This window comes from Gallus gallus, chromosome 1, assembly GCF_016699485.2.
Source record: "Gallus gallus isolate bGalGal1 chromosome 1, bGalGal1.mat.broiler.GRCg7b, whole genome shotgun sequence".
Lineage (NCBI taxonomy): Eukaryota > Metazoa > Chordata > Aves > Galliformes > Phasianidae > Gallus > Gallus gallus.
In genome coordinates, this window is record NC_052532.1 from 79,096,214 (window position 1) to 79,119,253 (window position 23,040).

The 23,040-nt window shown below is 36.5% G+C and overlaps 1 protein-coding gene across 7 annotated transcripts in view; it reads left to right on the plus strand.

The window, feature by feature from the left end:
- Nucleotides 1-23,040, plus strand: part of SPAG17 (sperm associated antigen 17) — a 91,844-nt gene that overhangs the window by 34,968 nt on the left and 33,836 nt on the right. For 5 of the 7 annotated variants that reach the window (XR_005862869.2, XM_040707107.2, XM_040707087.2 and 2 more), the window contains 11 exons: nt 1,109-1,339; nt 2,561-2,649; nt 3,313-3,429; nt 4,813-4,967; nt 9,054-9,238; nt 10,490-10,584; nt 11,401-11,637; nt 13,110-13,221; nt 13,731-13,859; nt 15,725-15,838; nt 19,416-19,621. Coding sequence is in view for 6 of the 7 variants with exons in the window: in XM_040707107.2 (XP_040563041.1) it covers nt 1,109-1,339; nt 2,561-2,649; nt 3,313-3,429; nt 4,813-4,967; nt 9,054-9,238; nt 10,490-10,584; nt 11,401-11,637; nt 13,110-13,221; nt 13,731-13,859; nt 15,725-15,838; nt 19,416-19,621 (1,670 nt within the window). In the remaining variant the exon portion in view is untranslated. The remainder of the gene's footprint in view (nt 1-1,108; nt 1,340-2,560; nt 2,650-3,312; nt 3,430-4,812; nt 4,968-9,053; nt 9,239-10,489; nt 10,585-11,400; nt 11,638-13,109; nt 13,222-13,730; nt 13,860-15,724; nt 15,839-19,415; nt 19,622-23,040) is intronic. The other 2 variants (XM_040707103.2, XM_040707094.2) reach the window with 2 other exon arrangements.

Sequence of the window (23,040 nt, forward strand, 5' to 3'; positions counted from 1 at the left end):
AACCAGCAGAATACCTTCACTTCTTCAACCATAATCACTTCTGCAGTTACCTTTTCTTGGGATGTGCCTACCACCATGACATACACTGTGAAACAATCCCAAAGAATGCATGAATACTCTTAGGCATTTTTGAAAGTTCACTCTACGACTACTAAGAAATATGAAAAACACAGTCTCTTTTGTTACATTTATGCCATCATATAAGGCACAGTATTTGGAGGTACTTTCCTGGCTATTCATTCCCAAAATGCGTTGGATTAGTTTACAGTAGCTGCATTGTGTCTAGTTGTTGGTATGTTCATTTTAGATGGTGTGTTCTTCTAGCTTTTAAGGTGTTCTATATTGCTGTAGCTTGCCAGCTAGTGGATATCAATTTTGATGATCTTCACTGGACCGTACTGTACTGCTAGACTCTCCAAGCTGTTAACTTTGATAGCAATTTCTTCACTTTTATCAAGAGGGTAACTGGTATGATCAGGAGGTAATATAAACAAGATTTTCAGGATTTGCAGTGTGCTTGGGTACTTAGCTACCACAAGGAGAAAACATTTCAAACTGAACCAACTTTCCTAAAATTCAGTCTTTCTCAAGATTATCGTTGTTACACAAACACCCATGCAGACAACCATGAATAGCATTTATTGTCTTTACACCTTGAATTCTTCTATGCAATGTGTGTAAAATTTTGTTTCAAGGGAAAAAAAAATGAAATTTTGCTTGAAATGTTACTGATTATAAAAAACATTAATGGAAGCCTTTTCATGAGCTGTAGTTGAAAATAGCTAGCTGTTAACTGGTTTGATAAACTCTATTCGATATTTTAAAATCAACATAATTTATATAAAGCTAATGAGGCAGGAGATCTTCAGACGTAGGAAGCACTTCATTTAAGATGGATTAACAGTTAGGTATACCATTTTGCAACTTGGAAGCTTTCAGCTTTGAATGCAATGTAGAATGTAGCTGACATAATTTGATCCTTTACCATTAAGGAAATTGTTGTTGGCTTTTGCAGAGTTGCCAAGATCAATATGCTTGCATAGTTTTCTATTTATCTTCTGCTGAGCCACGAGAACATTTTCTGTTAATGATTGTAATTCTTATATAGAACTTCTGAGTTGGGCTGAAGTAGAAAGAGCCTTCAGAGTGTTTACTTTTGAAAGCCTGAGGCTGACTGAGCTGAGTGACTCTGGACTCCTGGAGAGCTCTGGATCTCTGGTTGGAGGTGATTCTGAAGTGTCTTGTATACCCTGGGATAATCCAGCCAAGTTTGCAAGGCAGCTGAGACAACTCTTCCTTATGGAAATGAAACTTACTGGGAAATCACCAGGAGGCTCTGGTAAAAACCACTCTGTTTATATTACTCCTGAAGAATTTGAATCTGCTATTTATTTTACCATATCATTTGCTGTTACAGGCCAGTGATTTTTCTTCCTTGTACGAATCACCAAATTTCAAATATTGTGTAGTCTGAACGTTGAGTATATACATAGTCTGAACATTGAGTATATACATAAAGACAAAAATTAGCTGTTTTTATTTTGCTTTTATGTTAGTCACAATTCTATATGTTGTAGTTACAAACTGAGCTGTCAACATTTCAATACTTCTGCAGTACAAAATACCCGGAAGATAAAGCTGTTGCTGTCAGTTTTCTTTAACCTCCTAAAGGCGTCCAGTAAGCAGATATAATTTTCCAGAGAAGCAGAGTCTAAGAACATATGTCTGAAAGCTGAGCTGTTTATGAACCATTTATGAACAAATAATTTCGGGAGTATTTCTTTGGAGTAGTATTTTTCTTGTGTATGTGAATTTTAATCAAGTATTAGTGACCTCTGCCCTACATCAGGGCATTAAGAAATCTATTAAAAGAAAATTATTTTTACAAGTAAGAGAAAATACAAGAATATGGAAGTGAAAATCTCCATGTGATCCTATTGATGTCAGGTGCCCAATGTAATAATGATAGTTTATCACTCTAATCTGTGCATCGGAATTACTCCTTAGATCCTTGGTAGGTGCAATGTTCTGTCATTAGCTTATAGGTCTCTACAAATTCAACTAATTAAGTTTGAAATACATGGTTTCCAAGAATTCTAATATCAAAATAATTTATTTTAGCCTTTCTTTATGTTATCTCTGCAAAGGAATGCTTGTTTCTCAGGTAGTAAGCTGATAGGTGGTTCTTCACGTGTGAATCTTGAGGCCACTTAGAACATCTTTAATCTTTTTGGCCAGGCAAGGCCACCACAGGTCATATAAAGAGGATAGTTTGAGTGGGACTTACCTTTTTCTTTCCTTTTTTTTTTTTTTTCTTTTTTTTTTTCTTTTTCTTTTTTGTTTTTTTTTTTTTTTCTGGTTAATGGTCTGGTACTTACTGTCTATGGATTTCAAAGTGGGTCAGAGGTGATTGTGTATTCAACACACTAGTGTCATAAAAGGAAACTTGAATTTGATGGCAGTCTCATCAAATATGCTAAGGAGATTGCAGCACTCTGACTTCAGTGTTTAGGGCTGAAATTTCTGGAACAGTTCTTAAAATTCAGTTTTCACTTTCTAGGACACGCAGAAACAAATGACAAGGATGAAAGAGATGGTCTGCCTGATTCTGTTTTGAGCAAAGAATTGGATCTTTCTACTTCTGACCTGGCAAGTGTGATGAATGGACTAAACTGTGCTTTATGGCGTGAGACAGCAGAAAGTGCTGTTCAGTACTGGGAAATGTTAATGCAGATTCCTTTGCAGTGCTGTGTGCAGATGTCAGTTTTGTGATGTTTGGGGAATATGGACATGACTGTTAAGCGCTATCTGTCACTTTCTTTGAATTCAAACGTGATGAGTCTTGGTGAAGCTACTAATGGAAATGCAGGTTTTACTGAATACCAGGAGTCAAATACTTGAACGAATGTTCAAGAAAAATAGCCAAACTGTTTCAAACTAATAGACTGAGAGTTCTGGCTTCTTCAGCAACACCTGCCTGCCATACAGCCCTGGATAAATACAGCAATTTTAAAATTACTTCATAATACCCGTCTAAATATTCATTATTGCTTACAGCACTCAGAAACGTATAACCTAGTAATAAAAATAGCTGAATTATGTTTGCCATAAAAAGCCAAAAGCAAAAACCATTGGGAGCAGTTGTTGGTTTTTTTTATTAAATATTGCCATACAGCTCTACACGTGTGCAGCATTAGGCAATTAGCTGTGAAGCAACATGTGATGCTGTCTATTAAATCAACAAATTAGAGTTAATTTGACAATTGACACTAAAATGTTGATAATCATTATTTTGTTTCATTGTATTTTGAGGTGAGTCTGGAAAATTACGGCCTGGAACCAAAATTGGAAGAAATAAAGAAGACTCAGAAACGTTGTCTGACAGACTGGAATTTTGCTGAGCATTTTCATCCTGATGTCCTTCTCCAGGTATTTGTGAACAGACTGTTATAGATTCAGTCATGTCTCAGAATTAGTAGGGGAATACAGGGTATTTCTGTCCTAGATAATTGGTTATGTTTTATCACTGATGCATTTTCACCAAAGGCCATTGTTGTTCAGCTGCTTTAAGTCTTGCATGAGAAACTGAAGTTTATAATTGTTTTTTGTTTCATGGTGTGGCCTCACTGCAACTGTTCTTTTTGGTATGATTCTTTTAACTGTGTGATGGAAAAAGAATTATCTTACCCTTAAAGGTGACCCTCCCTAATCATTACAAGATTAATTAGTCCACTGTATGTGAAAGCATACTTTACTAATACCTGTGCAGCATATGTTTTATGGGCAAGCAGAAAATTTTGTCATAATAATTCTTTAGCCTTTCAGGGCTACAAGCTTCATTTACAGAAATCTTGTGAGCTAAAGACCAAGACTGATCTTGCAGAAGGAACAAGTGTGAAAGATGAGTTCAGGAATAGATGGCATGAGGTGCTAGGCATTCTCTCTGGTGAAGTGGATTATAAATTCAGGGCTGTTTTGAGCTTCAAGGCAGCTCTTTTTGATCCTCACATATGCTGTACAAGGATGGAGAAACGGCAGCTTTTTCAGCAGTATTTTAGCATCCCCTCATTAGGGTCTGGGTCATAGATTTTAGTACATGGGGAAATCCTATTTATGCAAGGTAAACAGCTAATAAAAACTAAACTGTCAGTAATTAGTGTATCTAGTCAAAAGATGCTGATGGAAAACAACCATAGCAAAAAACAACAACATTTTCGTGATACTATTTCTTTATTTCACATATAAGCACTGTATGGGAACTGTTGAGTCATGGCCTGAACCACTCATTGAGCAGCTGGGGAAAGGACCTGGTCAGCTGTGGGAGCACAGGTGAAGGCAACTCACCTGTGTGACTGGAAGGGATGGAGCCTGGCTGCACCTCTCTTAGACCCCATTTCAGGGCTGACTGCCCCTGGGGAAGGATTTCTGGTTGGAGATCCTTCCCTTGTGGGGTTTCTCTGTGTGAGCTTAGATCTTTGGCGACAGGTGAGCATTCTTTCCTGTTTGTCCCTTCTGCTATTTCGCTCTTGTATTACCTTTATGTATTTATCTATAATTTATCTATTCTTAAACTGAGTTTTTTCATTCATGGTCAAACACAGAGGTGGAAGACAGTGAGTATTCTTCATACGGATAGTGGCAGAGTTTCAGTTTCCATATGCTAGAACGCTGCATTATGCTACAATCCAAGTGTTTTGTGTACATCCTGCAGGAAGAGTGAAGTTCTGAAGTACCTGTTGCTAAAAGCTGTGCTGTCTACCATCAGCACATACTACTGTATGCAAGGAGGATGTACCTTTCTTTCCTTTTCAGGTTCTTCATACTGCAGCCCAGGAATATAGATGTATCGATTCCTATTATCATACGCAAGATAAGTCTTTGCTAGTGGTTCTTCACAATCCTATGAATCAGAATCGTTTGTGCCAAGAGACTTGGGATGTTGCACTGCACTCTAATGTTGGATTCAGGTAACTAATTTTGTCACTCCTATCTCACTCATAGTCATTTTCAATTAAAGCCTATATGGTCATGGCAAATCTTTTGAAACTTTGCCCTGCATGGCCAAAGCTTTGAAATTAAAAGATACCATGATGTACCTACGTTTATAAGAAAGCAAGGCACACGGGTAGAGAGCAGTACTGTATCAAAAACGTTCTGATGAGATAGAGCTGAGGTAGTGAGGAGAACCATGCAGTAACTGTGCATGAGTCCTTATCACATGGTGTAAGAATATGATAATAGAATCATAGAATGGCCTGGGTTGAAAAGGACCATGATGATCATTGAGTTTCAACCTCCCTGCTATGCTCAGGGTTGCTAATCACTAGACCAGGCTGCCCAGAGCCACATCCAGCCTGGCCTTGAATGCCTCCAGGGATGGGGATAACACACAAAGTCAAATAGGGATATACACGTCAAGAAAATAATGTTTATCTGGAGGAAGTCAAATAGGAAACTGTCTAAAAAATTTAATTTCCATGTTTTTCAACTATGGTTATATAAATGGTACAGTTGTCACACAGAGTTTTTCTGAGAAAAGCTAGAAGCCCTTTATTAGTATTAGAATCACTTTTTTTCTCAGAATAACACATTCCTCTTAACTGTTGCTATCTGCTTGTCAGTAAGAAGTATAAAGGTGCTTGGTGGTGCTACCTTTGGAGCTTTTGCCAGTGGACCTATTTATTTTGGAATACATTTTTGCGCTGGAACAGCAGTATAGATGGTGGTGTGGATCCAACTGCTATCGCAGTTTGTTGATCAAATGTAGAATGTATGTCCATGTACTGACATAAGATGCTATAATGCTATGGAGAGACATCTGAGCTGGCTTTAACCACAACACAGTGGTGCTCTGTAGATTATTTAAATTTGATCATACAAAGTTAAAAGTAACTTATCAGTGGACAAACTTTTTTTTTCCCCCAAGTCTATCAGCAAGCATCAGTACCTGAGGAACCTATCCTATTTAACAGAATATTGGACTCCTTCAGTGTAAATTTTTGTTGATAACTATGGATTTAAACAGGTTTTAATGCTAAGTAGCAAAGTGTGCCTTTCTTAAGGCATACTTTGTACTGTTTTTGCTCTTAGTCAGGGAAATCTTTGTGAATCCATCTCAATTTGCTGTGATTAGCAGTGACTCATCCTGATGGCCCTACTGTTGTGTTACCTGTAGGAGCAGATATGTGGAACCAAACTTCCTCAGGAAGCAGTTAGCCTTGAAACAACTCTTCCTCTCTGGGATCCTAGAACAGTTTGGCAGCTCACCTCGAAGCAGCACTGAAATAGTCAATTCAAGGTCAGCTGCAATATAGGAAGAGTTCCTGAAACCTGCAAAACAAAAGATAATGATTTTGCATCCAAAAAAGGAATGCATGCTCTCTGGCAGATGAATTTTAACTTTGCTGAGGCTGTGCTAGCTATATGTTTAGTCATTATTATTCTTCCAGATACACTGGAAATAAGACTTGAGCATTAAATACAACTTCTTTGTGGGGCATGCCAGCTTTGTTCACTGACATTTCTAGGGGTTCTATTTCAAAGCAGGAAGGCATTCCTAAAGAAGCTGGCATGAAAGCTAACCAGAAAGTTTGGTTTTACTCTTTTGGAGAAATATTCTAGCACTCTCTGTCTGCTACTTAGTATCTATGAAGAGCAGTAGGGTCTCATTTGGTTCTGTTACGCGTCATCTTTACCTGCCTTTTCTCTGCCAAATAATTACCACATTTTCTGACCTCATTCAACTGTTTTTGCTAAAGATCATTTCAGATTTCCAGACAAAGTATCACAAATATCTGCTAGTGTATGTTTCCAAGCAACCTAACACTTCTTTGGAAGACCATCTTTAAATACCTGGAGTGCTTCAAGCTGTAGCCTATTTTGGCTTCCAGATCTTTCTGAGTTGCCACACACAGTCAGAAACCCTACTTACTAACATAGTTATATTGCCTGTGGTACTTTTCTACAAAATACTGGCCTCTGATGTAACTATGGATTAATTTTCCTTTTATTAAAATGACTGTCATTCTGATTTGGGGGTTACATTTAGGAGTCGCACTTTTACCACAGGGGAGATATTTGACTGCCTCTCTGTTATGGATTTTCTCTGTGTATGTTTACATGTTACTTCTCTATTGTGATATCTTACAGACCAGATACCTGCTTTGTAGGGTTGCTCCATAGTTGCTCTCTGGAATATACTTGTGTTACCTGCATACTTGAGAAATTACTGCCAGCCAGTTGACTGCAAGTAGTTCCTTTTATGGCAAATTCTCATACAGGAGGGAATTAAATTTTGTGTGTTGCAACAGCTTGATTTGGAGTTGGTTTTGCTCCTGGAGATCTCAGTTGCTTCTCCTTCTTCTCCATGGCTATGAAGTCCTATAGTTCATGTAAAGCGTCCAAACAATGCAAGAATCGTGTCCTTCAGAGGTCAGGCAGCATGAGACTGCCTGTGAAATCTAGTGGATTCTACTGACTAACGGGGTCCAAAGGCACGGGCACATGTACATGTAGTGATACATGTGTAAAAGCTCTTCATTTTTGTTTAGAAGTGACCACTCCATCAGAAAGCCAAGTGAATTTCAACATTGTCGTAACTATTCTTTTGCTGAAAGTGAATCTTAATGACATTTGTTTACTGTTTCATAGTAAGCACATTGCACAAGTTACTGGAAAAAATAATTATTTCTGAGAAATGATTCTGAGTCAGACATTGGCAGTAGTGACATCAGAATACATATTAATAGAATATGTATTTTTGACTTTGAATGACTGTTTCATTGCCCTAAAATACTTTCCATGCGAATAATCTCATTTTTATTTATAATATATATTCATCTTCAAGTTACTCCAGTTCTGGCAGCTCTAGGTCTAGCCTAGCTTTGCATTTTATTTTCAGCACCTCTGTTTTTCTAACTTGTATTCTTTGCTTCAGATAAAAGCAGAGTTGCCTTGTCCCTGCTGAATACATGACCAACAGTTTCTCTATGCAGATATCTCAAAGGAAGTAGGTCAGACCAGTATATCTTTAAGCTGTATATAAGCTTTGTATATATCCAGCCTGCATAGGCAGCTTACATATTAAGTCTCTTCAACATGCAGTGTAATGCTACAGTAAGAAATTTGAAACCATCATGAGGTCAAAATTTGCTTGTGCTGCCTACGGGTTCACAACCAAAATATGTAGATACCACCATGGCTTTAGAATACAGTTGAATCATCTTGAATGGAAGAAAATAAAATAAAATAAAATGACTTCTATATGTGTTTCTTTTACTTTTACACATGAAAAATTTTACCTCAAAGAATTATGGTAACGCTCCAAACGAGATTGAGGGATAACTGCATATGTGATTTTTAGCTTTTTATCTTACCTTGAAAGCAGTCATACACAGTGAACTATTTGGTAGTCTCAGATACCATTGGAAGACAAAATAATGCAAGTACAGGTGCCCAGCAAACTCTGCATCAGTTTATCATCTAGTGCTGAGTTTAACTGTTATTTTTCAATATTCTTAATTTAATCTATTATAGAGTGATAATTTCCAAATGCCTTTCCTTGTCATATTGATAGAAAAGAGGTAGAAACTAAACAGAATAAAACCACCTTAGCTGCCAAGCAAACAAATGAAGTATACTGTAAAAGGCAATATAAATCAAGAGCAACTAAGAAAATAAATAGAATTGGCCTCAAGCTTTCTTAAACTGAATGTCTATCTGTTTTCTGGATGTCTGGATTTTCTTTGATGGCAGGTTTTCTTTGAAGACAGGTTTCTCTTTGCAGTCAGGAGAACCCAAATCCCAAACACAAGATATTTTAAACAAGTATCATTAAGGCTTAAATACCAGTGTCTGTATTAAAAAAAAAAAAAAAAAAAAAAAAAAGAGAGAGAGAAATTCTGTTAAACACAATTCTTCTCTCAAAGGTTACTGCATAATATTTGGCTTCTCAATTTCTTGTATAAGTGATTTTTAATTTTTTTTTTTTTTAATTTGAAATCATCTTAGTGAAAATTGTATTATAGCGAATAGATAACTGTTACGCTTTTCAGGAACTATCTTGAGCTTGTGGCCAGCTCAATTGAAGACTGGGTGAAAGAAGAAGAAGTCAAGTATCAAGAGGAGAAGATGGCTAGGGAAATAAAGGCTCTTAAACAGGGAGAAGGCATGACAGAAGGACCATCTGAATTTTCCAACTATGCTGTCAAAAAGCCCGGCTTATCTATGAATGCTACAAGTGGGTATCTTTCTGTTTTATCCTAGAAAATTCATTTTTCATGGTAAGTGCTGAGACCCAAAGCTGTTCATAGTAAAATCCCATATATTTTTAATAGGGCATGCAGGTCTTGTCATCTGTATATACGTAAACATCTTTTGAAATTAAGTATATTTACTTAAATACTCTGTATCATCTTTCACTTTGCAGCCTTGAATCCCTTATTATAAATATACATTTTCAGGACCTGTTTTTACTTAATGGAGTTATTTGAAAGATTACATTCAACTATGAATCTCTGTTACATGACTAAACATATGAAGAGATAAGCAGTAATTGAAGTTGGCAACTTTTTTTTGAAAGAGCACGATAAAAGCTGGAAGTCAGAAGCTACAGACTAGAAACTAAAACTGGAATTAACTAGACTGCAAAGCAAACTTTAATTACAAGCAGCATTTTGAATATTGAAAATTGTAAGCAGTTTACGGAATAATTGTTGAGCAGGCAAGAAAATCTTGAACTCAAATATTGACAAGAGAGAGCTTTTGTACAAATTTTCTATTTGTGTATTTAAATTGAATTAAAAATGATTTGTTATTTAGCCTTTACCTTACTTTACTTACTTTCTTTGAGAATCTACTTTGAAACCTTCTGGCACTAAAGATTACCATTTACAAAAATTGGATTGCTATTCCTTAACTAACTTAATACTTCTGATTATAGCTTGAGAACCAAAAGGACAGTTGTGACTTTAGAATCGTATCTTGTACCCATGTAGCTCTCCTGATTTTGGCTTAATTAGAGCTGATTTTCTTTGTAGTGTCTGATGTGGTGTTAAGTTTTGGGTTTAGGAGGAAAATAACATTGACAATACCCCAGTGTTTCAGTTGTTGCTAAGCAGTGCTTGCACAAAGTGTTTTTCTGCTTCTCACACTGCCTTGCCAAGGAGGTTGGGAGTGCACATGAAGTTAGGAGGGAGCACCACAAGGATCATTGACTCAAACTGACCAAAGGAACATATGGCCCCCAGTTATGCATGCCAATTAATACTAGTTGTGAGATAAATTTCTTCTGAGTAGCCTAATATACCTCTAAAAATATTTAACGTTGACTTTATTCTGCTTTTATACTTGTATATTTTACTAGTTACCAATGAATATTTTATTTCATTTACTCACACCGTTTTTTATTTTCATTTATGAACTACTTTTTTGCAGTTATTCAATTTTCACATACTTATGATCACAGTTATTACTTCTCCTTTTCTCAAAGACAGCACATCAAGATCTGAGAGCATAATGGACACCATTCTAGAATCTCAGTCCATCAATGAAATAAGTGCTTTTATTAGAGAAGGTTCTCTTAAGGTATGGCAAAAATGTGTGTTTCTGAAAAGGACTTAATAACACTGATTTGCCAGAAAGGCATGCTTTCATTCTTACATAGGCTTGCACTATTCATTATACTATGTAGATCTAGCTTAGTTGATGCTGGACTACCTTGGGTTTTTTTTGACTCTTCACAGCCATAGTGTATCTATCTCATCTTTCTAACAGTGTGCAGTGCTCTGCGCTTGAAGTACTGATGCTGGAATGTAGCTGCAAAACGGTGTTAACCAATTCCTAGGTACTCAACTTGATCTGACATAGCTCGAGTTAGGCATTAGCCTAACTTGTAATTGTGAATGCTTACTGTTTCTTCCACAACATTAGTGCTTTGGTGTGCTTAGAACATAAAATGCTAACCTGGAAAATGTTGTATTCTTGATACAGGTTAATAATTCTGGTCATAATACCTATTCCCTCTTTCTGTAAAAGAATAAAACCATCTTATATCACATTTCGGGAATAAATTCAGTCAGTGATTCATTCTGATATGGTGATAAACATTGTGGAAAAGTGAACTACAAAATGAATAATTCACTATAACTGAATATGTAAGATAAAAATTGTCTGATACATCTCTTGTGGTCAAGAATGATTGATCTTGTGAATTAAATGTGTCAGTAATTTTACGTGAACTATAGTATGCAACATTGCAAAACTGTAGACAAGTTTTATAAGTATTGTTAACTTGTAAGACCAAAGGAACCTATGTTGTTTTGAGTTTGTTTCCTCATTCCCTTTTCTCATATGAAATATCATGGATTAGAAAGTAACTTGAACTCCTGATATATAATTTAGGCTAGTAAAGAGAAAGAGAATCAATTGCTAGAGGAGGAACGACTTCAGAAAGAGAAAGAAGCAAAAAAAGAAAATTTGAGTGGTAAAATGAAAAGACAGGAGGTAGTAACACGTGAAGAAAGTGAAGGTTCCAATAAGAAAACTTCCAGAGAGAAGCTTAAGGATGAGCCAGCAAAAGTCCCTGAACCTGAGGAGGATCCCAGCACCCCAGAAACACATTCTGAGAAAATTTATAAGGTAAAGAGTCATTATTTTACCACATTAGGAGAGTGTCAGCTATTTATATACAGCCAAGATTAGCAAAGCTAATCCGTTATGAAACTGAAGTTCAGGACTAATTAATCGTAACTAGGTCCTGTTTAATTCCATCATTTTAGCATTGCATTCCTTTCTAAAAGTTTTGAAATTCAGTTTCTGGCATTTAAGACGATCTTACAGAAGACTATTTAATTAACTTGGATGTTTTTAAATGTATATGACATAAACACAAAGATAAATTGAAGTTGGTTTTGTGTCCCTGGTTAGTGTTTCATAGGATGAATTTTGCCTGAAGAAGTGTCATTCATGGGAGAGGGTAGGAAGAGGGAACATAAAGACCTGTTCCAATTCATTTATTTGGGGGCTGTTAGACCTGGCTGAATTTTTGGCTATCCACATTGGAAATCGAGTAAAAGGAATCCACTGTTTCTTCCATTTCCTGTTTCAAAATTCGTGTCCTTGGAGTGTCATAATACAAGCTATTCTGCCTGTTACAATAACAGAGAGATGTTTCTTACTGGGAGAACACTTTACTAATTGTATCCAAACAATTTTTAGGCAGTTTGCACTGGATTATATTTGCAGAGTAAGCCTTGCATCCAAGACTGTCATTCCAGGGTTTTCTTCTCACTATACACCAGGAAACTACAGACCTGCAAAACAAGTATTAGACTAGATATTCCAAAAGCAATTTATTGTTGCAGTACTGGGAAATGACAGTTATGGATAATATCCTACTTCTCCTTGAAGTTTCCTGGACATAAATCCATGAAAACAGAAGATTCAGATTCATGAAAGTACTCCTCCTATTTTCATTACCTACATCTCTTTGAAATTTAGGAATGTAAATAAGGAAGCTCAAAGTTCCTTTATGGCACAAAATTTCATTTTCTAGATGTGAACAATGATTATGTACTGCAGATAAAGTGACCTTCCTGTGTCAGTATACTTTAGTCTAAGCTTGCTTGAGTACACACTACGAATTCACAGATATGTAACTTTCTAGCCTGAACTTGCCCGAGTACACTCCATGTCTGAATTCCAAAATTTAGGGCTGGAAATCTGAATCCTTACCTGGTTTGGTTTTGACATACAAATCTTATTGTAGTTTGTATTTAATCTCTTTGTATTTGGCCAGGATTTTTCTTTCTCTCTTTTATTTATTAAGCCACCAGACTACTTACTACTTTTCAGTTCCCATAGTGGCTATGTACAACTGAATAACCAGATTCTGCACTCACGTGAAACAAGTTACTTCAGTTAGAAAATGAGATATTACTCAGACATGAGTGTAACGTGCTATATATTTGTTTAAGTCACAATTAGATGACTGAACAAGAAATAATGATCAGAACAATGTTAGTGTGATTATCTGTCCTTTGCCTCTCTTATGACTTCTGCCTTTCTCATTTACCTGTAGTCTAAAACTCGTGGTTGTTTTTTTTTTTCAGTTTCTTGGTTACAACACAGGGGAGAATGTCATTCAAGTATCTGGAATCAATCACTATCTTTTCCCATCTGATGGAGGGCAGATTCAAGTAGAGAAGATAGAGTTTGTAAAAGGTAATTCTTTTACTCTTTACACTTTGCTTTGACTCAGTTAATAACCGATGGCAAAGTTTCCTTTATCCATAAATGCTTTTCACGTTTCAGTAGTATAAATTATGTTAAAGATATTGTGACACTACCATGTAATCCCATATTAGACTTTATTGCCACTGAAGTTTAAGTTCTGCTATATCATAAAGTATCAAAAAGTAGTATTATTAAGTGGCAGCCAATACAACGTATTACATGAATGCATATCCCAATCAATTGTCCAATGTGAGTAACAGGGTTGTTCCACAATCTATTGGTTCTACTTGTCAGGAAGTTTTCTATATATTTAGTAAGATAATCTAAACTCAGATAAACGTAACTTGGTCATCTTTGCCTAATAGTAAGGAATTGGGTTCACTTCTGTACGATTTTATTTCTGTATGACTTACAGTTGCAAGTGCAGGCTTTTCTGGGTGACAGAAGTCAGTACTGAAGCCTAGTGAAAGCAATAATAGTATTCCATTGCTTTGTAGGTCTAACTTTGGTAAAGGTGAAAGTGGTAAAGGACAACCACAACTTCTTCATTCATATCACAGACCCCAAGAAAAACTTAACAGAAATTGAAGTGCATGAAAATAACCAAGAACAGAAAATTGCACCAGGTTAGTGGATTGACATCACTGATAAAAATAATTAGTAGTTTGACATACTTAGTAGTCAGATGTAAACCTTATAAACTAACATAAAATTAATTCCTAATTGCAAAGAGTAAGTAAGATCAGTGTTACTTTATATAGATGCATACTTTCAAATGAAGAATGTAGGCAAGAATGTATTTTATTAGGCATCATTCAAAATTGTAAAGATATCAGGATGTCTGTGAATGTGAGGTGTAAGTGAAATGTTTAGCTATGAGCACCACTCATCCAAAAAAAAAAAAAAAAAAAAAAAAAGTAGAGTGAATGTGTACTTTTCTGGTCACTAGTATCTGTTTTACAATTTACTGACCAAATGAGAAGTCCAGAGAAGAGGTAGAAATATATATTTTTAGTGACCTGTCTTCCAACTAAAATCTGTGGGGGAGTCTTAGAAACTTTCAGATCTAGTATAGCCCCAGCTTGCTGGAGCTGAAATAGTCTTTGAACCCTCTGAGTTAGGAGATGACGAAGATGGTAAAGAGAGGTGCTCCATCCTCTGTCCTCACCCTTGCAAAGTGTGTTATTTGAATGACAGCTTACGGGGTGAGACAACTCTTTCTATCTGAGGTCAGTGTAAGACAGTCATTAAAAAGCAAAAGGTTAAACAGTAGTCCAGTTTGCTGACTTAAGCATTATGCAGAAATCTTATGTAAGTGTAGAATTAAGCATAGTGCAGGACAACAGATGCAAACCACTCTTTTAAGCAAGGAAATCGCTAAAAAGATTCATCATTCCTTAAGAGAAGAATTCTCATCTTTAGTATAGGACTCCTGATCTTAATGTGGTCTGGGAAAGACTGAGAGTATGCAAACTGAATTCTCTTTACAATATCCAGAATAAATTTCTGCTCTGAAAAGAGAAGTCTGTCCACTTTGAACTGAGTTGTCTTTTGTGAGACATCTGTAGAATTAGTGCTTCCTCAGGACCTTTGGTGTAGAAACATATCCTTTCTGCAGTTTAGCTGTATCTATTGCTTGTTGATATGTTTCTAAATGACACTTAGAAATATTGAATACCAGTCCTTTCTGTAACCTGATGAGGGTGGTTCCAAGAAGGAAGGTGGTCTGTAATGATTTTTGTATTTATTTGCCCTAAACACTGTAGGATTGCTCATGTAGAACAGGAGACTATTGGGAAAGTGTAACTTCAGGCAGGAGTGTTAGTTCTTTTAGTCTTTAGCATTAGAAAGCATCTTGTTCCTGCTCATCTCCTTGGCAGCAGCTGCCACCAGTGAAATAGTAGTAGGTTGGATGAATAGAAAACTTGAATCCCTTCCACAGTTGAGATATTTCTTGTCTGCCCTTCTGAAAGTTGTCACATGTCATTTTAAGGTCTGTCAGGTGACACTTTCAATCACAATGTGTTAGCATCTCAAGTCACTTATATTCATTCAGCACCAATAGGAGACGTTCCTCCTATCTAAAAGGGAATCCCCTGTGTGATAGAAATGAGCAATTCAGCATGATTGTTAGCCAAGAAGGGAAATGAAGATCCTTGACTCCAGAACTTGTTTCACTTGTTGTTTAAATTCGCAAAGAATTTTCACTAATTAGCCAAGTGAATTAACAGCAACAATTAGAATGCAGATAAGAGACTGTAGGTACATTACACAAAACTGACTACTGCTTACTACCCTATAAGTGGAATGACAAGCAATGCTTTACAGATATCACTCTTAGAAAGTTTTCCTTGCTCTATATTAATTTATGTTACAGGTTAGACATTCACATTAATGTGCCACTGTTCAAATCACTCATTGGTTTGCAGGTCAGATGGTTCTGCAGTGTGTTGCTATCTTTAAAACTAATTTTTTTTTTTTTTTTTTTAAGGAAAAATTAAAAATCAAAAGAAAGCTGTGAGCAAGTTTGGATCTTTTTCGGCCACCTTGGAAAATGGTATCCAGCTGTCCCTGAGCTATTATGGACCTACAGGGAAGACAGCAGGTAAAATAAACAAATAGAAGAGGATATTTGAGAACCAAAGGGGGAATTCTTATTTTTCTTTTATTTTTTCATACACCCCTTAACTCAATAATTTGTTGCATGCAATTCTGCCTTTCTTAGCAGCTGTTACCACATGGTGGGGAATTTTCAGCAAGGCTTGAGATGAGATTACATTGTCAAGAATGTTCTGTGATTCAGATTTCAAAATGGAGGGAGGTCTCCATGCTTTTTACTTTCTTACTTACTGTGAAAACAGAGCAGTGGAGGGAGAAATTTGCAAGTATTGTTATTAAGTAGTCCAGCAAAATCAGCGAATTAATTTGAGCCAAAGAAAATGTGATTTGTTGAGGAGTCTTTTTGGTTTTCCAAGAAATAATATTTTTGTTAACTTATATAGGTGATTATGGAATTTTCATTTTATGTTAGGAGTTGGCCTGTAGGTTCTAGTTGTGCAGTCATAATGAGGGATTTCTCTCAGCTTTTCAATAAACACATTCACCAACTGGAAGCAATTGCTTCACAAAACCACAGTGAAAATAGCGTCTGCTTTTACCAAGAGCTTTTTGTTTTCATTGCATTTGAAAGGCCACTGAAACCATCACACGGATAAAAGTGAAACCCTCTTCTGATCAAAAAATAATCCCAGCATTTTTCAGTTCTTAAAATACGAAAACATTTAATTGAGTATGCCTTTGTGTGGACCATGGTAAACCATTCAACTATATACTCCATTTTAATTATTCAAATAACTTTTCCAAGTGATTTTCTAAAAAAGAACTATTTAAAATTGGGCAAAGATAGCAACCACAATGTAGTGGACTGTGGGAACTCTTATTTTGGCATAAAAGTGAGTTGTCTAATTAAACACCTACATATCATCTGTGATGTTCAGGCTTTTTTCGTGTATCTAATAGGCAACCTGTTCTGCATTAGAATAATCTTTGCCATGTTGAGCGTTAGTGCAGCAATGCTGACTGGCATTCTTTGAGTGCTTGCAGTTTTCCTGCAATCACTTGCTTATGGCTTCATTTCCCTTTTGGGTGTTTGTATTGTAAGTGCTCAGAAACATTTTAACCAGAAACATTCTGGCTTAGACTGTTCTTACACATCATCCATTCCTAAAGTAGATCGATAATGGCATGACATCCAGCATTTCTCTCCATTAAATGGTTAAATTGCATTACTGAAATCATTCTCTGGAGTCTCTCTAATTCTCTTTTTCTTGGTTGTTTTTTCCTCATTTTACTCTTCAGTATTCCTGTTTGTGAAGTTCAGATGAGAAAAGGCCTCAGATTGTTTGTCAGCTTTGTGCATCTTTTTGTTTCTTCGTTAAATTATAATATTAACTTTTACGGTTTAAAAAAACAAAAACCTTTTTAGTTTGTTTTCTGTAGCTTGACTCAAATCTAACTTCAGATTTAGTAAGTAAGCTCTTCATCACTTTGAACTGCTTCAGCACTTCTGGAGTTTTTACATCTGGATGTTATGTAACCTGTGCTGTTGCTGTTTGAGCCTTGATGAAATCCTGAGAGTACAACTCCCAAGTGCTAGAGGTCTGATTTTCTTTATATGAGAAAGGAACTGTCCCTGCTCTGATAGTCCTCTGGAATTTCCCATAATTCTCAAGATTTTTGGAGATACGTTCTCGCTGTCACAACAATGAGAGTCCTCTTTTTTTCAGGACAACCAGAGTATAAAAGTCAATGAAATTTCCTCAGGGGCTGAGAGCCTATAACAGCTTTTATTCCTAAATTCAGCACTCTGGAAAGTAGTGTCATCTGAAACTGAGCATGTCCTACTTCACTGCATGAGTGCTTGATAGCACCCCTCACTGCAGATAAGTGCTTGTTTGCAGTGGTCACATGAATTTTTATACTAACTTGATAGGCTGGATCACATTCACTAATTATTTTAAAGGTCAGTTGCCTCAGAGTCCTTCATTATAGCTATCATGTTTCTCAGTAGAGAATTACCTGTGTCGAAGTTTGTCAGCTGTTTCTACTCATCAGCTACCTATAGATGGATACTTGTGCTCATTTATTCCACAGTCGTGTTCTCTAACAAATTTACATCACAGTGGTCCCCATTGAGAGCGTTAAACTTTCCTATTTTATATAATTATTTGAGAACTTATCACTGGCCTGTTACAAATAAAACAGATTTGTTCGTCTTACCTCAGACTTCCAATGAACTGTAGAAGTCACACATCATAAATTTCAGTACCTGAAAACAGAGCCACTTAACAAAGTATCAGATTTGTGCACATCAGCTAATGAAAATGGGGACTTAAAAGTCCTTGTGGTGATCTAAATTTCCCTGTCAGGCTAAAGGCTATGGATAAATTCAGATACTGGTTCATTTCCCTAATGCTAGCACCAAGACAGAAGCTGAGATTGAAGAATTAGGTTAAAACTTGGGGTGGAAGGCTTGTTTTCTATGGACTGCTAATTAGATGATCTTCTGATGGTGATAGCTTCTTTCAGTCTTGACCCAGGTGCAAAACATCACACTTTGCTTTGTCGAACCTCATTAGGTTTACAAAGGCCCACTTTTTGAGTTTACCAAGGTCCCTCTGAATGGCATCCCTTCCTTCTGCTGTATGAACTGTACCACTCAGCTTGGTGTTGTCAGCAAAATTCCTGCAGGTGCACTCAATTCTATCATCAATGTCATTGATAAAGATGTAAAAGAGTACCAGACCCAAGACAGACCCCTGGGGGCACCACTCATTACTAGCCTCCACATGGACATAGAGCCATTGACCAGAACCCCCTGGCTTATGATGTTTTGCTCTTTGGTATTTTCAGTACTTTATCTATATGACTGAGGTTAAGATATGGATAATAAGTTGCTCCATCTGGAGTAACAGATTTTCCAAAACCGACAAAAATTCAACTGCTTGAATTATCCGGATGGAATACAAGGTGCTATTCCATGAATTGTTGTCATGGGAATAAGGCTGCCGAGCAGAAAGAGGTGATTAAAAAAGTGTGTGAAAAATTGTTGGCACTGGCAGGGTTTTTCTGATTAAAGAGACGTAAGTATTAATTCACTGAAACAAAAAAATGTTTTACAGAAGATCTTATTATTTTCAAGTCAGTGTTTTGGAAGGCAATGCAAGTACTTAATGTCAACACGGGTAGCAGACTGCTGTAAAGCTCAACATTTAAGAACTGGGAGAACCTAAGAAACAAAATCTTTCTGAATCATTGAAACAAAATAGAGCTATGACACCCAAAATAGCTGGAGTTAGTTCATGTTCCATCCGTCTTATCTTAGGCACTAGACTCAAAATTCCTCCATCTGTGTAAGTATTCTGGAGCTAAAACAGAATTAAAAAGTTGTATATTCTATTTTGAGGCCAATTAGAAGCTAAGGGGAACAGTAGTTTCAAGATTCCTTTTCAGTTGTCAAGTAGCCTATCTGTGGAAATATTTTCCAAATAATTTAATATGTTCAGTCCATCTATCTGATACCACTGAATTCATTATTTCAAGGGTAAAGAGTATAAAATCTTTTTCAGAATTGAGTGTAACAATCTACACTCATGAAACCTAATGTTTTTTCCTTTTTTTAGATGATGAAACAGATCCTGTCTTAGCAGCAATTCTGAACGTCCCTTCTGTTCATGTTCTGACTGTTCCTCCTTCCACTACATCAGCTTCAGGAAAAAAAGACAAGTCAGTCAAACAGAAATCAGGCAAATCTCTGCCATCTACAAAATCAAGCAATAGCAGAATAAGCTCTTCACCACCAGACAACCATGAAAAACAAGAAGGAAAGGTAAGAAAACAGACATTTATCCACTGAACATAGAAAGGAAACAAAAATAGGTATGTACACTTATGTAATAGACATATATTCTTCTCAGAGTATTTTGAGAAGTGTTTTAACAAATTCCTAATAATTTACCTAATAATTTATGGTGCTTCTAAGGATATGTTTTACTTTTCCAGTTGCTCTCATGTGTAAATATTGGCAGCTGTCAATTAAGGTATCCTTTAAAGCTTTGTGATATAGAGCAGTGTATCCACATACTTGTATTGATTTTGGTTTAACGATTACACCTGTTACGTTCTCACTGATTAGAACTGCTCCAGAAATTAACTCTGTGATGCTGCATAAAAACTAAAGAACTGCAGGGGTTAGAAGAGACCTCTAGATCATCTAGTCCAACCCTCCTGCTAAAGCAGGTTTCCTGCAGTAGGTCACGCAGGAAAGTGTCCAAATGGGTTTTGAATATCTCCAGAGAGATATTAAACAGAGTGCTCTTGGGACAGTCTGTTCCAGTGCTCCATCACTCTCACAGTAAATAAATTCTTCCTCGTGTTTGTATGGAACTTCACGGTTAAAACTTTTTCTATGGTTAAACTTTTTATTTTGACCAAATAAGAGAACTTCTCTGTGCTTTCTGAAATCTGTGTTGGAAAGTCTTCAACCAATCAAACTGCAATCATAGAATCATTAGAATCAGTTGGAAAAGACCCTTAAGATAATCAAGTCCAACCATTGACCTAACCCTACATAATCCATCACTAAACCATGTCCACAAATCCTTTAAATAACTTAAGAAATGGCAGCTCCACCACTTTCATGGACTGCTTGTTCTGATGCTTAATCATGAACAATTTCTTTCTAATGTCAAATCTAAACCTCCCTTGGAGCAACTTGAGGCTGTTTGTTTGTGTCCTTTCACTTGTTACCTGAGAAAATAGACCAACAGCCACTTCTGTACAGCCTCCTTTCAGGGAGCTCGTATGTCTTTTTTTTTTTTTTTTTTTTTTTTTTTTGTCCCCCTATCAGTTTTGTTGGCCTTCCTTGAATGTAGTCCAGCAACTCAACATCTGTCTTGCAGTGAGGGGCCCAAAACTAAACACAGTATTCAAGATGTGGTCTCACAAGTACCAAATACAGAGGGACAGTCCCTTTTCTAGTCCTGCTAACTGCACTATTTCTGATACAAGGCACCTGGGCACTGCTGGCCCATGTTCAACCTGCAGTCAACCAACACTATCAGGCCCTTTACTACTGGGCAACTTTCCAGCCTCTCTTCCTCAAGTGTATACCACTTCCTGGAGTCATGACCCAAGTGCAGCACTCAGCATTTAGCCAAATTAATGAAGAATTTTTAATAATAGTTTATAATAATAATAATAATTTTTAATAATAATAATTTAATAATGAATTTTTGCAAAAGCTTGCTTTGCAGTTTGATCTTTCCAACTAACCACTAGCCAGGGTCCAGCAACCAAGAAGCTGCTTTTGCCTATGGCTGAAGGACTTCTATCACAGGACAGGGCTTTGGAAAGGATGGATGACATTTCAGAAGTAAATTCTGTGATTCTTTTATGGAATGTGTATCACAAAGTAGGGCAGAAATTACAGAGTCATGTGCCTCAAAAGCACTTAGCATTTCGTCATGAAATTCTTCCACAAAGTTCTGTGAGAAGATTTTTTGGCATGGAAATGTGGGTAAGGGAGAAGTGGGTCACACTGGTCACTTTGGTCACTTATTTCAAAATCACTCCTGCTACGCCCTCTTCAGCAGTTTATGATATGTATTCTTAGCCCTCTTGGCAAGGGAAGTTGAATGGAGATTGTAATTATGTTAACAGAGCTGGGCTGAGCTGTTCAAAGATGTAGATTAGGCAATATGGAAAGGAAGGGTTAAAAGCAATACAGGTATTTGAAACGGGTTATAGTTTCCAGTACGCAGCAAGTTACAGGAGAGGATAGTAAGAAAGACAAGAATGAAAAGATACGGAAAGGTTTTAGAATATCCATGGAAAGCTCTCTGTTATGAAATAGCTATGCTTCTCTGTGGTACCTGGTGAATGAGGTTATGCTGTGGCTCTTCTTTCAACTTGGATTCTGCCCATAGCCACAAAAAGTCCTGCTGACCTAATTTCCTAGTTTAAAGTTTACATTTCCTAGTTCAAAGTTTAACTAGATACTTAAAGAGCATGAGCAGGGGATCTTGCCAAGTAGCACTGACAATAACATATCACAATTGTATGATACATATAAACCCTGCACACACTCCCCTACCAATAAAATTCTGTCAAAACCTTCACGTTCCATCTCTTTTTCCAAAAAAACTTTTGTTTCATTTAGAATGTCTTCAGTCCATTAATTTTGAGTATTCTAATAAAAAACCTGTTAGAAAAAAATGTTCCTTTGCTAGTGCATGCAGTACCTAGTTGTGTGAATCTGCAAATATTTTGGAGGACGCCTTTAAAGCCTGAAGTGAACTTGACAAATTCACATGAACATTGTCTGGAAAACAGGCTGCAACTCAGTAAAAACATGTACTAGGTTCTATAATTGTGTATTAAATAATCAGTAATCTATAGAATGTATGACCATTTTATCAGTGACAGTAATGCAAAAGAAGGTCTGAGAGTTGAAAAGGATCAAAATCTATACACAAGTCAGTAATGCCATCTTGCTGTGAGAAGGGCAAACACCATACTGAGATGAATAAACAAGAGTATAGCGTGCTAAGTATGTGAGATTATTCTTCCCATCAAGACTGGTAAAGAAAAATATGGGCCACATTAAATGGTTCTAAGGAAAGTACTAAAAACAATTTGAAGTCTTGAAAACTTTACTGATGAGGAAAGGTTAAAAGACTTGGTTTCGGTTTGTTTGATCCAGAGTTGAGAGACAGAACAGCTTGCAGTAGAGGGACAATGAGATCTCTTATGCTAGCCCATATAACCAGAAGAAACCATAAGAAGTAAACTAATTTTTTGTCAGAATGGTTCAGGCTGACCAATAGGAAGATCTCAGTAAGATTAATAATTAGAATAGGAAATGTCCAGCCCTGGAAATGTTTAGAATAGGTTATACTACCAGTTTTCTCTAACAATGTAGTTATACTTTTTCTACCATTGGAAAGGGAGAAGTAGAGGACAACTAAGGGTTACTTCCACCCTATTTTGTGATGTCTACCCCACAGTCATGTGACTGCGAATTTAGGGTAGTGAGGGTAGCCTTAATTACCCAGTAATATTATATAAAGTAACCATAAAATGTCCTTTGTCTAAAACGATGCTGCAAAGCATCTTCCAGTTTTCCCTATGTTTCTGTCCATATAAATTAAAAATACAGGATAATACTGGGACTAGTTCTCTCTTACCTTCATCCAGAACCCAAAACTGTTTTCATCTTATGGTTGTTAGTGTAGCATAGTTCATTGT